This window comes from Lipophrys pholis (genome assembly GCF_963383615.2).
Source record: "Lipophrys pholis genome assembly, chromosome: 20".
Classification (NCBI taxonomy): domain Eukaryota; kingdom Metazoa; phylum Chordata; class Actinopteri; order Blenniiformes; family Blenniidae; genus Lipophrys; species Lipophrys pholis.
The window spans coordinates 4,910,476-4,926,240 of NC_137648.1; the positions used below are offsets into that span (position 1 = coordinate 4,910,476).

Consider the following 15,765-nt stretch of genomic DNA (forward strand, 5'->3'; position numbering starts at 1 on the left):
AAAACAAAAAGTTAGTGGATAGTTTCGAGCAGCAACCTCAAACTGCTTTCAGTCAATTCTGTTATTCTAAAAAATAAAAGTGTCTGCTCATGCAGGCATGATGACGTTGGGTCCCAGTGGTTCAGGGAAGACGGCCTGCATCCACACGCTGATGAAGGCCATGACGGAGTGTGGGTCGCCCCACCGGGAGATGAGGATGAACCCCAAAGCCATCACCGCCTCGCAGATGTTTGGCACGCTGGACGTCACCACCAATGACTGGACGGACGGCATCTTCTCCACACTGTGGAGGAAAACGCTCAAGGCCAAGAAGGTGCACAGACATGCAATAAACAATCCCATTGCTTTATAATCTTTATTTATTTCAAAATAACTAAAAGAAACATTGTTTTCCCTTTATATCTGAATTATATTGAGGCTACCTGGATTAATTCAGATTTTAGGGCTGTATAATTGTATAAACATTTACCATAAGTGAATTTACTACCCTATTCCCAAGGTTATTTTAATGGTTTATTGGATCTTCAACCATTATGACTAAAAGAGACATACAGTATTTTCCCCACATCTCACCAAATACCATTCTGCTGGAGCCACAAAATATGTCACGTTATATAACCTTCAAAATTAAGACAATATAACTTTGATTACCAAAACCGTAGCTTAGGCACTTTGAGCAGCTTTGCCCTAATCCTGCGGACCGGATTTGGCTCTTGTACCACGTATTTGACAAAGTTTCTGTGTGTATCTGTTTGTCAGGGGGAATTCATCTGGATCGTGCTGGACGGCCCAGTAGACGCCATCTGGATCGAGAACCTGAACTCTGTTTTAGACGACAATAAAACTCTGACACTGGCGAACGGAGACCGGATCCCTATGGCACCGTGCTGCAAGGTACCACACTAAGTGGAGCTGTTTTCAACCAATCAGAACACAAAGCTCCTAACCAGAGGTGGTATAACTAATTGAATTGAACGTGTGAGCGAATAAACACATTAACATATCAGAATATCTAAGAGGACACACTCGCTCCGTGCAGCGCTTTTCCTTCACGTATGACGAAGCCTGTTGGACCCTATCGGAGCAGTTTTGTGCCTCAAGACAACAAACTGAGGAAGTTTAGTTCTTTCAGTGAGACATGCAGCATGATAGAGACCCAGTTTTCATTCCCACTGGACCGCACCATCACTGATCAGTTGCTCTCTGAAAAAAGGCTTTTGATCATCATTTCTCTGATTCAGGGCGTCTGGATGTTTTTCCCTCAGATTGATAACACGATGCTGTAAAGATAGCAGCTGCTCATGAACAATAAGAGACGATGTAAATTGAAGTCCAGGATTCTTCATTCTGCCCCTCAGATTGTCTTTGAGCCCCACAACATCGACAACGCCTCCCCGGCCACAGTGTCCAGGAACGGGATGGTGTTCATGAGCTCCTCGGTGCTCAGCTGGAGCCCCGTCCTGCAGGCCTGGCTCCAGAAACTCCCCGAACAGCAGGCCCACGCCCTCACACGCTGCTTCGACAGCTGCTACCAGGTCAGAGGACGACTGGTTGGCACTCTCGCGTCACACTGAAAAAATCCCTGGTTTGAGTCCAACTCTTCCGTGAAGAGTTTTCATGTTCTCCCACAGTCCGGAGACGTGTTTGAGGTTAATGATTGACTCCAAGGGCCTGATTTACTAAGATCCTGTTAAAGCATTCTAAATTGCACGCTCACACAAGTGGATTGTTCTTTCATTTTGTGTGCATTATGCAGGCGAGTGACCAAGAATAAAACTTAGAAAAACACACCCGATATTCTAAGTTTATGTTGCATAGTAAGGGTGTGTTATTTTGCGATTCCGTTACATAGGATCTTCAGTGCCTTCTATCAGTAAAACAGCTTCCACAGGCGTGTGCACAAACCTTCAGTAGATCAGGTCTTTAATGTAGGTGTGAGTGTAACACTTTACTTTGTTCCGTTACCTGCTTGTGTTAATATTTAAAGGCATTAGATTAATCCCTTTAATTCACTGCTGTAATCAGCAATCAGACACAGCTGGAGAAAAGATGGTGAAGAAAGTCCAGCATTCAGCTGCTAAATAGGCAGAATAGGCCTTTGGGATGTGTTGGAGACCGAAAACAGAGCAAAATTAGTCTTTACTGTACTTCAGATCTTTTAACTCAACACGTCAAAAGTATGTTTACAGCTTGTTTCCTCTTTTTTCACGCAAACAACCAGACAGAATGAAGAGTTTCTAATGTGGTTTATTAAATTGAAATATTTTGCAGGATTTGCTGGACTTTGTCTCCACTGCCCTGTCCCCGAAGATGCAGGTGCTGGAGTGTATGTACATCAGACAGACTATTGACCTACTGCAGGTAAGAGGCGCCAACAAAACACAGTGAATACTCAAGTAAACTTTTGTAAATACTTGATTTAGCAATATTTATGTGAGCGTCTGCAAAGTGGTGTCATCTTTCATTCATTTTTTTTTTTCCCCCCAACTCGGGGCCTAGTAAAAAGTTATTGTGCACAAAGATGAAATACCCTAAAAATTACACAAAACAAGAGTTTGTATAAATATGGAATATCGAACATGTCTCCCAAATCATGCAAAATACTGTCAGCTTATGCAGTTAGATTAACGTACAACTTCAACATAAACCAAGATATTTCCTCAGCAGGCTGTCCATGACTTCTATTTGGAGATACGATATTTTCTGTGTCATATTTATGTTTCTTGTCTGCAATGATCTGATGTGTTTATTAACTTCCTGAATTGGCATGTACGATTCCAAATTCACGTTTGGCCTAAAGCCTAACCTCATTCCAATCATCATGTTTGTGTGTGATGTCACTCCTTGTCTTTTTTCTCAGTAAATCCCCAGAAAGTCACACACAAACCAATCGTGGGATCCATTTTTGCACCCTTGACTAGATATCGTCTCCGGTGTTTTCAGGGTTTGCTGCCAACGGAGGAGAAGCAGGGTTGTCATGGCGACGTGGGTCGACTGTTTGTGTTTGCCGTCATGTGGTCGCTGGGCGCTCTACTGGAGCTGGACGACAGAGCGAAGATGGAGGCCTTCCTGAAGGTGAGCCGCCATTCAAAACCACCAGTTCTCTCCCTCCGGCGCCACCTTCAGCTCTCACTTGTTTTTTTGCACTGGTGCTCACGTTGATGACGTAAAATAGTTCCTTGTCATTTTACTACCTTCTCCTTATGTTTGCACCATTCTTCTCAGGCTCACAGCTCGTCTCTGGACCTGCCGCACACTCAGGATGATCAGACCATCTTCGAGTTCACCGTCAGTGAGCAGGGCGAGTGGGAGCACTGGTCCAAAAAGGTCCGTAACACCCCGACTCCGCTCCCTCTCACACGTCTGTGATACCAAAATCATGATGTCCCTCAATGTCCTGATCCAGGTCCCAGAGTACATCTACCCCAAAGACCAGATCCCAGACTACTCGTCCATCCTGGTCCCCAACGTGGACAACGTGAGGACGGACTTCCTGATGCAGACCATCGTGAAGCAGAGGAAGGCGGTGCTGCTGATCGGGGAGCAGGGAACCGCCAAGACCGTCATGATTAAAGTGAGGCCAAGAACATGAGATCAATAGAGGTGACGAGAGCTGTTGGAAGGTGGCGGGCCATGTTAAGAAGGCTTTATTGTCAAGACGTGAAGTTTAAAATACTACATTGAATAAATGAGTGGATGATTAATGATGATTGGTAAATTTAAAGCGACGAGATGCAGTTAAGATGCTAAGAAAGTGTGTAGGGTATTGCATTTATAAGCGAGTTCGGCAAAGAAAAAACGGTTTTGTATGAATGCTGCTGCCCTCTCTTATTTGGTGGTGTAACTGCAAGATGGTGCACAGACATCATGGAAAATATGACTATGCAGGAGCAAATATTAGAACTGCGTGTGCGTTGCTGCAGGGATACACCGGTAAACTGGACCCGGAGCGCCACCTCAGCAAGACAGTGAACTTCTCCTCGGCCACGCTGCCTGGCATGTTCCAGAGGACTGTCGAGAGCTACATCGACAAACGAATGGGCGCAACCTACGGGCCACCGGCCGGACGTAGAATGACTGTCTTCGTAGACGACATTAACATGCCCGTCATCAACGAATGGGGAGATCAGGTGATGCTCTCTGATCAGCTCTCGGACTGAGAAGAAACTTGATTTGTCGCAAAACTTTATTCTGACCTTGTGTGTAATTGAACCCAAAATGTTATTCAAGTGAAGTATTTAAGAAACAACTCTCCTTGGGCAATGTACAAGATATTCAAAGAAAAACTTTAAAAAGGTAAAAATAGCAATAGGTCCATCATTGTGTATGAGTGTGTCAGAGAAAGAGAGAGAGGATAATATATACAAGTTATAACAGTAATATTTAAAAATAATAAAGTACCAGGGATCTAACTGGCAGGAATACTAAAACAGAACATTTTCTCTTATGAAATGTCAAAAACTGTAATCCAAATTTAATTGTGGCAAAGGGCCAGTTCGCAAAGATGGATTTTTTTCACCGTTGTGTTAATTTATCTATTACATATTAGTGGAACAGCAGCACTCTTAAAGTATTTTGTAGTCAAAATCAAGTTTTTTTTCTTAAGATTTCCTGATATGATCTATATTTAGGTGTATTTCTTCCACCAGTCAGATTATGTGTCCTCTTGTCCCCGCCCCCTCCTCCACTCAGATAACCAATGAGATTGTGCGTCAGCTGATGGAGCAGGGGGGTTTCTACAGTTTGGATCGACCAGGAGAGTTCATCACCGTAGTGGACGTTCAGGTGACTGTCTTTATTCGTTTATCTCAAGTGCCAGGCCCTGTGGCAACAATCCATCCACACTTTGTCCATCTGAACTTCAGTAATCCTAACTACATCATTAATTTCATAATCAGTAAATTAATGAGGCTCCTCCTCTGTTAGATGGTTATTTCAATAGTAGCTGGAAATAGCAGTTGGCTTGTTAAGTACGCATCTATGAATTAATTCTCCTCTGATCATCCCCCGTAACCAGCTGGTGGCGGCCATGATCCACCCCGGCGGCGGTCGGAACGACATCCCGCAGCGTCTGAAGAGGCAGTTCTCCATCTTCAACTGCACGCTGCCCTCCAACTCCTCCATCGATAAGGTCTTCGGCACCGTGGCTCAGGGCTACTTCTGCCCGGAGAGAGGCTTCCCCCCCGAGGTGGTCCGCCTGGCCGCCGCCCTCGTGCCCACCACCAGGAGGGTGTGGCAGGCCGTGAAGGCCAAGGTAACATCCCAATGAGATCATTGACATGGAACTGATTATAGATGTTATTTTACTCAACTACAGAGTAAATTTAAATAACAAAATACAAATACTCACATTACAGTAATAAATCAGTATTTTGGGGTAGTTTTTATTCAGGTACTTTACTGCGAATCACACCATGTCATCTACTTTTGTGTTTTCTATTTAATATTAATGGGGGGAATTTACAAATGATCATAAATACTCTTATTACTGTGATCACATAATCTCCAGGAATCGTATTGATACATTTCTATCTGTACAATGTATTCTACTTTTAATATAATGAGTGGAAACAAGTTGTGAATATATTACTGTAAATGAAGTCGTTAACAAGAAAAAAACCTAAAACGTTCATCTCTGTATTTTGGGATACCTACACTTTTATATTCATTCAAGTATAACATTTAGCTCAAATTTAATAGTTTTTATTATCTTAATTTACGCAATGTAACAGACGTACTCGAGTAAATATCTTCACTTTTCTTTCAACCTGTAGAAATCAGTCAAATGTTAAAATCCATGATAAAAAAAAATAGTTGATTTGATTACAGTTTGTATTTACGTCTTTTTAAAGTTGAGATTAGAGAGACGAGAGAAGCTCAGAATATTAAAGGAGTTTTGTCTAAACCTGCAGCAGCCCTGCTCAGAAACTGGCTAAACATATCAAATAGTTTGAAGCCTGACTTCAACAGTAGAGACTGTATTAGAACCGGGAGATGATCTCGACAGAATAGAGCTCATGCCTTTAGTTTAGATTGTTTTCCTCTTTGTTGTTCCTCAGATGTTACCGTCACCAGCAAAGTTTCACTACATCTTCAACCTGAGGGACCTCAGCAGAATCTGGCAGGTAAATCAAACAAGTTTAAAGGACTTTTTCTCAAGTATTTCCCTTTCTGAATTTGCTAAATCTAATTATTATTTTTTTTTATCAGAATACTGTTTTCCACCGTATCAGTCTGTGGCTGTAAGTCATTAATAAAGCTTATTGTCAGTAAATGGAATTTATCCACACCTGAAATCACAAAGTAGAAAATAATGGATAATGAATCTAAAAATTTTGGGGGGGAAACTGCAGATACATGTATATTTGATAAAATCCCATTCCATCAAGTGTCCTTGAGCAAACCACTGAACCCCAAATTGGTTCCAATGGATTGCCAGTGACGCCTTGCATGGTGCGTGAATGTGATTAATAATGTAAAGCCTTTGGGACTGCTCACACAGATGAAAAGCGCTATATAAGTGAAGTCCATTTACCATTTATGTGATAAATAGTAACACCATGCCTCCCTCAATCATATGTTACTTCTGTGGACACAGGCCAATGTTCAGACGGCTAAATGGGACTGAACGGTCCTCATCGATTACAGATACTAACCATTCATTGCGTTATAATAGAATATAAATACTTTATTAATCCCAGAAATTCTTTGTAGCATTGATCCACACTGAAAGAACACACAAATAGAATAGAGCTATGCTACGTTGTTCAAGTTAGACCAGAGAAAGGGTCCACAGCCTTTCTTAGATGAAATCTGTAGCGGCTCCATGAACAAAAGGCTGAGCGCTATTTCTGTTAGTCACAGAGTGTGTTTGTTTCGCTCACAGCTGCTGGGTTGTTTGTTGTTTCAGGGGATCCTGACTGTGAAGTCTGAGGTGTGTCAGAGCTCCGAGCTCCTCTCGGCTCTCTTCCATCACGAGTGCTGCAGAGTGATCGCCGACCGGTTCATCGACAGCAGCGACAGACAAACGTTCAGCAGCATCATGGAGAAGGTGTTTTTCTGCCTACTGAATTAATCAATATTATTGTAATCTGACAGCGTCAACATCAGGAATACACTGTTAAGTGTCATAATGGGAAAAAGAAACGCAACTGAAATGTCAACTCTTTTCCTTTTAGAGGGAAAAACTTGTGTAGATACAGTATTGTCAAATAACACTTCAACATTTAGAAGTAAAAAAAATATACATCAAAAGACCTGTATTGGCTTTTCGTTGATGAACCTTCCTCGTGACTCAGATCACGGTGGAGGATCATGGGAAAGCTCTGACTGAGCATGCTCAGTGGGACAGCTGCTTCGTGGACTTCCTGCGAGAAGCTCCAGAGGCGACGGGAGACGAGCCGGAGGACATTGAGCCGGAGGCTCCAAAGGTCACCAGAACAGACCCAACGCACCACTGCTAACTATGTTTCATTGACTTTGCTTCAATTTGAAAATACTCCACTAACAATCACGAGTCAGTATATCAATACTAGGATGAAAATCTCATTTGTGTGAAAAGTGTTAACTTGATTGGCAGGTGTACGAGCCAATCCCGTCACTGGACGCTCTGGCGGAGCGACTGACGGTGTTCCAGCAGCAGTACAACGAGGCCATGAGGGGCGGAGCCATGGATCTGGTCTTCTTCAAGGTGACTTCAGCGCTCATTCAATTTCCCATCAGAATCTCGTAATACCAACGCAAAGAAAAGACGAGATAAAGTCACTCAATGCACCACCTGGTGATATAGTGTGGTATTACAAAACAAGGCTAGCTGCTTGTGTAGCACTTGTGTCACTCACCATAGGCAACTAAGCTATTGGACCAGTTCTCGGTTCGAATGGAGTGGGGAACAGAAAACACACCAGAGATCGCTTGTGAAAGAACAAAGCCGGCAGTTTACTTTAGAACAAAATATATACAACACTAGGGTTGTTCGATATACCAGTGCTGTATTGATATCGCGGTACTGACGCCTTTAAAAAGATACTATACTGGGTCCGGCCGGTACCTTTTTTCCAAGAGGTGTGAAAAAAACATCCGTGCTCGACCCGAGATCCGCAACTGAATAAGCGCTTCATTCTCGACCTTATTTACCAACAACATTCCTGGACACAACTTCAAAATAAAAGTCAAAACAACTTATTTTCAAAACGATCTTCCCCCAACCGAGCTTGTACTTAGAAAAGAATACCGGATGCGCGTGCGTAAATGGCATGGCATTTGCGTCCATGTGAGAGTGAGCATGTGTAACTAACTCAAACGACCCGAGGAAACTCCGTAAAAAGAAATACAAACGGAGCAGCAGGGAGCAGGAGTCTGGCGAAAGAGTGGAGTAAAAGAGAGAGAGAGAGAGAGAGAAGGGAAACTGCTGCTGTTACATCCACAAGGCCGGTACTGTGTTCTCTCTTGATTTGGAAAAGTATTGACAAACATGGTGGTATCGATACCAAAATGTTGGTATCGTGACACCACTATACAACACAGAATAACAATCACAATATGAAATAACCCTTTTATGTACAAGATTTTGAATGAGAATTTACAAATTGAGTTTCTCCAATTTCTAAATTAGGTTTGGTTGGGATCTATTTATATTTTAACTTCTATATTTAGAAATAGATGCTAATTATGTCTTTGTTTTGATGGGACCGGTCCAATTACAAAGGATTTGCAATCGTTAAAATTTGTCGAGTTCAGTCTTTTCCTTAATTTTCTATTGGCGAAATTGAAGATAAATACTTTTGAAGACACGTTTTAGACTTCTCTGCTCTAGTTTTACCTCCTGATTAAATGTGCAGACCACAATTAATGCGATTCACAACAATCAAAATTTAAAAAAACTTATTTCCAGAAGAAACGTGTAGTTTTGCAGATATCCTTTTTAATCAGTTCAGTTCTATGTCTTCCTTCACTCCACTCAGCTCCGTGAGTGAAGGAAATCTCAGTCCTACCACGAGAGGGATGTTGCAGTAACAATCTGTTGAGGGATCCAGCATTGGTGTTGTCCTTGATGGGGGAATCCTCAGGTCGCCGTTCAAGTGCGCTGCCACCTCGTGCTGCAGCACATGCAGCCGTCTGCAGCCACAACGAGGTCCAGACGTTCTCCCGGGCGGGACAAAAAAAAAACAACCTGGCCTGCACGACGGGCCGCACAAAAAAAATAAAAAATACAATAAATACTTAAAAAAATATATATATATTTCAACTGAATCGACACAAAAGCAAACCATCATTAATTTAATGACAGGCTAACAAAATGGCGCCGGAGCGTCTTCCCCGCTCGGCACACACACACTCGTTGAGCTAATTAATAAAGAAAACAACAACATGCGACTCACCAAAAGCGTGTCGCTGAGACTCTTCCCTCCAGGAAGAGTGAAGAGACGACCCACAACTTGGAAGTCGAGTTACAAATCTTTTTTCTCCGTTTTCACCCGTTTTCCGCTGTGCTTCTCTACCGCTGCTGCTCCACTCGTGAGCACGGAAGAAGTTTTTCTCAAAGCGGAAGTAGAAATAAAATTTAAAAATATATAAATATATTATTAAATTAATTATTTTTAATGTTACTCACTGTAAAATAAATAAATGAAAACTGTTGGGACTTAAGTAATTTCAAAGAATATTTTTTTTAATCCAAATTATTCAATGAGATGTTTCCACTTTTTAACCTGGGTTACACTTGTCTTGATAACTCCAGTAGATTTACCTGCAAAGTCATCTTGATTTTGTTGTTTTTGACAAAATATGTTACATGCTGAACCTGTATGGAACCTTGGAATTTGACACCGTTCTCATTTGTCCTAATACCTGTTCCTGTGGCTGGAGATAACAGCACATTGAGGAATCTGTTGTTTGAACATTTATCTGTTTAAATATATTTTGCACCAATATTTAAAATTCTGATGACCTTGACCCCCTTTATTGGATGAGTGACCATATCTGGGAACTTTACAAGGAGGAATTACTTGCACAGTTCCTGTAAACTACTTTTAACATATTAAAGAAAGTTCCAGAGTTTAAACTCCTTCATGTTAAAAAGCCTTAGTCTAAAACCTCATTATCTATATTCTAGCTGTTCTCTCTGACTGCCCTCTTTAATAAAACCATTGCTATGTTCGACAGGCGAGTGTCAAGCACTTGTAATTTGACTCCAGCCTCAATTCTCTGCTCATGACATGATTTAAAATAATATTACTTTGGACATTTTAAAACCTAATAAAACTAAGTTTATTTTACATGTTTTCAAGTCAATATTCATAAATCTAGTTGGGCTTATTGATAAAAACCATTGAAAAGCACACTCTGTCCGCTTTTATTTGTTTTATTGACCACTTTTAAACAGTTTTAAGTGTTTTTTTATGGTATTTGTTACGATAAGAGCTCCACAGTTCAAAACCTTAAAAGCCCACTTTCCTTTGATCGGGCATTATGTAATTTGACACCGGCCTCAATTTTGTGTGTTTTAATATTCAAATCTCTGGCTACATTCCACACAAACAAACACATGGAAAGGCACATGTCCTCTGCAGAAAAGGTTTGAAGTGAGGACAGTGAATACGATTAATGCAGCAGCCAGACATTGTTCTCTAAAATCAAGTAGAAGTCACTGATACTTGCCAATCTCTACTGACTGCTGCTCCCTGTGCTCCTTTGAAAGGACGCCATGACCCACCTGATGAGGATCTCGCGGATCCTGAGGACGCCGCAGGGGAACGCTCTGCTGGTCGGGGTCGGCGGGTCAGGAAAGCAAAGTCTGACCAGGCTGGCGTCGTTTATCGCCGGATCCCAGACGTTCCAGATCACACTGACCAGGTCTGCACGCACACACACACACACACACACACACACACACACACACACACACACACACACACACACACACACACACACACACACACACACACACACACACACACACACACACACACACACACACACACACACACACATAACGGGGTGTGTTCATTCAAGCAAACTTGTCCAATGTGAGATTGTAAAACAGTCCCGTTGAACCTTCATCACTTCTTCTATGTATACTTTCTAGTAAGTATTTATTACTATACTATTAGTATCACTAGTGCATAAAACTAATTTAAAATCAAAAAGCCTGGGACGAGTGCAAAGCTCTCTCGAAACTATGAAACTTGTCCAATATTAACACTGAATATGAGACCAGTTCAAAACTCACCTCGACGATTTCAACGGCAGCAAAAAACTCAACTAAAATTGAAAGACAACTTGAAACCAGTAGAAGAAACCAGTTCAGAATCAGACTCTAAGCTCACTGTAAACTCAAAAACCGCCGCCGTTTTTACTCGTTTTCTGCCCCGCAGGTCGTACAGCAGCAGTAACCTCCTGGAGGATCTAAAGGCTTTGTATCGTATCGCCGGCCAGCAGGGAAAAGGAGTCACCTTCCTTTTCACGGACAACGACATCAAAGAAGAAGCTTTCCTCGGTAAAATCAGCTGCTGTGAAGCCATGAGAGTTAATCCAAAGCAGTAAAAAAAAAAAAAAAAACTCCTCGCGTCCAGTTTCCTTCATCTGAGCCGTCCTCTGTCCTGCAGAATACATGAACAACGTCCTGGCGAGCGGAGAAGTCTCCAACCTGTTTGCTCGTGACGAGCTGGATGACATCACTCAGGATCTGATTCCCGTCATGAAGCGTCAGCAGCCCCGCCGACCCCCGACCCCCGAGAACCTCTACGACTTCTTCCTGTCCAGAGTGCGGAGCAACCTCCACGTCGTCCTCTGCTTCTCGCCAGTCGGGGAGAAGTTTCGGACTCGAGCCCTGAAGGTGAGACCGCAGACGCTCCGCACTGTTACGATGAGACGCAACCAGGAAAAAACGCCATCAACAACCTTGTGATGTTTGACCTTTGACCTCAACAGTTCCCCGGTCTGATCTCGGGCTGCACCGTGGACTGGTTCCAGCGCTGGCCTCGGGACGCCCTCATCGCCGTGTCCCACCACTTCCTGTCTCAGTACGAGGACCTCCGCTGCCCCGACGACGTCAAGCGGAGCGTGATGGTTACCATGGGAACATTCCAGGTAGCGCTAACGCAGCGGTGTGTGTGTGTGTGTGTGTGTGTGTGTGTGTGTGTGTGTGTGTGTGTGTGTGTGTGTGTGTGTGTGTGTGTGTGTGTGTGTGTGTGTGTGTGTGTTTCCATCTCGACACTAAACATGTGATCGGTTTTCCCTTCAGGATCTGGTGGCGGAGAAGTGCGCCGAGTATTTCGAGCGTTTCCGCCGTCAGACGTTCGTGACGCCCAAATCCTACCTGTCCTTCATCGACGGCTACAAGATCATCTACAGCGAGAAGATCGCACACGTGGGCATGCTGGCCGAACGCATGAAGACAGGTCAGACGTGAAGGAGCTCGTACAGACGGTGGAGTAAATGAGGCTTCACAGGGAAAGATGAGACACAACAGAGGTTCTAATGCCAATAATGAAACTCCATTCTCACCGTGGCTAAAGTGGCCAAAATCTGTATTGTTATTAATTGTTTGGATGGATAGAATATATAGAATATGTAGAATTGTAAGATAGTCATTCTCCCTAATAGGAAGGATGTGACAGTGGCTGGTGCTTCTCTTTACAGACTGAAAATTATAAAACTTTCTTCAGATACTGTTGATGGAGTTCGTGAGGTTTTGTTTTGACCATTCTGTTGGCGCTGTATTGTAACACTTACACTTGAAGCCCCCCACGTTAGAATCTCACCCCTCCTCGCTCCGTCTCCACGTCCACAAGCACGTCCTCTACAGCGGCAGCAGTCTCTGCTCCTCAAAAGTCTGAGTCTGAAACCGCAGATGTTTGGCTGTCTTCACTGGAGTTCTTTCACGGTTTGCTCAGGTCTGTGTAAGCTGATGGAGGCAGAGCAGTCGGTTTCACAGCTGTCGGAGGAGCTGGTGGTGAAGGAGAAGGAGCTCGCCGTCGCCTCCCAGAAGGCGAACGAAGTCCTAAAGGAGGTCACCGCCAAAGCTCAGGCTGCAGAAAAGGTTGGACACAAAGAAACATTGAGTGACTGATTCCTCCTGCTGTTTTTTTTTCCAAATATACTTTAAAATTAAATAAGTATATTATATACACAGTAATGTAAGGTATCTCACTGTTATATAAATGTATTGCGGTCGAGTGGTCCCAATTTGTAAATATGGTATATTGTATTTAAAAAAGTTAACTGTTCATGACCTGCTTGGTAGATATGCTGCAGCTCGAATACTGAAGTTACGTTTCAGCAGTGTCTTTTTAGTTATTACAGAGAAGTATAAGTTAGTGTTTCAAGCCTAATAGCAGAAATGAACAGTTTTATTGGCTTCTCTCTGTTTCAGGTGAAGCAGCAGGTGCAGAAAGTGAAGGATAAAGCTCAGCTCATCGTGGATGAGATAGAAGCTGATAAAACGGTAGCGGAGTCCAAACTGGAAGCTGCGAAGCCGGCCCTGGAGGCCGCCGAGGCCGCTCTGCAGGTGAGGCACACAAATCCATCGTCTCCTTCCAAACTGCACTCTGCTGCCACCAGCAGGGGGCGTGACACTCACACTCACAGATCCTGGATTATGTGGATGAACTAGTAAGTATTCAAACAAAATCGTAAATGCACCATCAAGTCTCATTAAAAGACTCCTTACTTCAAAATGAAAGCAATTCATTGACTGTAAACATAATAAACAAAATTATCCCAGATTACGTATCAGTCTGAAACAAAGTATTGTAACTAACAATACGATGCGTTTATCTTATCTTATCTTTTCTGTGCCTGCAGACCATTAAACCGTCCGACATCGCCACTGTGAGGAAGCTGCAGAAGCCTCCACATCTCATCATGAGGATCATGGACGCCGTGCTGCTGCTCTTCCAGAGGAAGGTCAACAGTTTAAATTGAATCTACTCATTAGAAGGATTAGTGCCTTCAAATGGAGCCTTGAATTATGACGTGTTTGATGCAGTTGAACACTTTTTCAGGCAAAGAAAAAGACAATATGAAGATAAGATGAGATGAGATCCGGCAGGTTATTGTGACCTAGGATTAAATGAGACTAGATACAATCATTTGAGGTGAGTTAGGATAAGACAATATGAGATGAGATGTGATGAGATGAGATGAAATAAAAGGAGTCAAAATGAAAATGGAATAAATTAGGGTAGGATGACTTGAGATCAAATCAGATAATAAACTGTCAACATAGATCACATAGAATGTGGTAAAAAGACACAAAATGAGATTAGAGAAGATAAGATAGGATGATGTAAGGTGACATGAGACCACAGAATGTGACTGAAAGTAAATCGCACATGGAACAGTGACGACCTCTTAGTCACTTCAGCACACCTCTAACTTAGAATATTCTTTGCTAAATGTGATGTTTGTATTGGATTTCCTCAGATTTTTTTTCTTTTGTCTTTCTTATTTCTCTTAGATCGACCCGATGGCCGCCGACCCTGAACGACCTTGTCCGCGACCTTCATGGGCAGAAGCCATGAAGCTGATGCAGAACTCAGGCTTCCTCAACATGCTGCTCAGTTTCAGCAAGGTAACAAACACAAAACCATCTTCTCAGCTCTTTATTTGGCCCGTTCTCCAAATCTCCCACTAGAGGGGGACAGTATGACAGCTCTAGAACTTTTATGCATTTAAATCTAGTGTGAAGAGCGTTTGAGCTTATTTTTAAATGTGAATTTCTATTATTTATCTCTGAGCTAAAGGCACTGGTGTATATTTAACTCTTCAGGTTGGTGATATTGTAATGTAATTTAATTTAGAGTGGATTTTTTTTAGCTGAAAGCAGCTGTCATCTTCATAGCAATGAAGTATCCATCCATTCATCCTAACACATGCACGCACTTTTGAACATCCAAAGGACGATCCGAAAAAGGGAGTTTAGAGAAGCTAAATAGAGCCTGACATATTTACGATTCAAAACTTGAACTGCGTAATGATTAAATCATTGCATCTATTGGTTGTGTGTTAAGATAACTTGGTGAATGAGTTGGAAAATGTGAGGAAGAAATTTAAATGATCAGGTCCGATGAAGCATCGTATGTTTTTTTTTTGATGACTGGACAATGTGCTCACAGTCGAGGTCTCAAATTCAACCTTACAGAAACACACCTCTGTGTGTGGAGGGAAACTCCCTTCTCATCTTTTCCCTCTGCAGCCGTCACCTGCTCCCTCGCTGCTGTCTGCATGTGTGTTTCATACCTGCTAAGCTGCGGATTAGGGGAGCTGGATCTGTTCGCCTGGAAAAAACCCTGAACTCTGAGAGCGTGTCAGCAGATCTGTGTGTGTGTGTGTGTGTGTGTGTGTGTGTGTGTGTGTGTGTGTGTGTGTGTGTGTGTGTGTGTGTGTGTGTGTGTGTGTGTGTGTGTGTGTGTGTGTGTGTGTGTGTGTGTGTGTGTGTGTGTGTGTGTGTGTGTGTGTGTGTGTGTGTGCGAGTCCAGCTTTATAAATGTGGCGTCGATAAGATGTCTCATAAATATCTCAGTGTGCATCGCATCACTGTGCCTCTTGTTGACTCCTAAAATCAGAGCCAAAAGGTCTCGGCATGACAGATTAGAGCAGAGACAGACCAGGACCTCACAGCTCATCTGGGGCCCGTCTTAGATCACAGCTTCAAAACTACAGCAGCCAAAAGGACAAGTGTCCATAGGAGCCAATTCAGTCTTAAGGGTTTCTGGGTTTCATGTCTCTGTAACATTAAAGTTGGAGCTGCAAACCCATCCC

At 42.8% G+C, this 15,765-nt stretch overlaps 1 protein-coding gene across 1 annotated transcript in view; it reads left to right on the plus strand.

Annotated features, from left to right (window-relative positions):
- LOC308125899 (dynein axonemal heavy chain 5-like) overlaps positions 1 to 15,765 on the plus strand; it is a gene marked incomplete at both ends in the record, with an annotated part of 63,442 nt that overhangs the window by 36,920 nt on the left and 10,757 nt on the right. Inside the window, 23 exon segments of the mRNA XM_080489939.1 lie at positions 96 to 313; positions 760 to 894; positions 1,359 to 1,535; positions 2,272 to 2,361; positions 2,944 to 3,075; positions 3,226 to 3,327; positions 3,407 to 3,574; positions 3,924 to 4,130; positions 4,693 to 4,785; positions 5,018 to 5,254; positions 6,060 to 6,125; positions 6,911 to 7,051; positions 7,299 to 7,430; positions 7,580 to 7,690; positions 10,700 to 10,854; positions 11,376 to 11,497; positions 11,607 to 11,836; positions 11,932 to 12,090; positions 12,245 to 12,401; positions 12,897 to 13,042; positions 13,376 to 13,597; positions 13,807 to 13,908; positions 14,462 to 14,575. Coding sequence (XP_080346065.1) covers positions 96 to 313; positions 760 to 894; positions 1,359 to 1,535; positions 2,272 to 2,361; positions 2,944 to 3,075; positions 3,226 to 3,327; positions 3,407 to 3,574; positions 3,924 to 4,130; positions 4,693 to 4,785; positions 5,018 to 5,254; positions 6,060 to 6,125; positions 6,911 to 7,051; positions 7,299 to 7,430; positions 7,580 to 7,690; positions 10,700 to 10,854; positions 11,376 to 11,497; positions 11,607 to 11,836; positions 11,932 to 12,090; positions 12,245 to 12,401; positions 12,897 to 13,042; positions 13,376 to 13,597; positions 13,807 to 13,908; positions 14,462 to 14,575 — 3,416 coding nt within the window.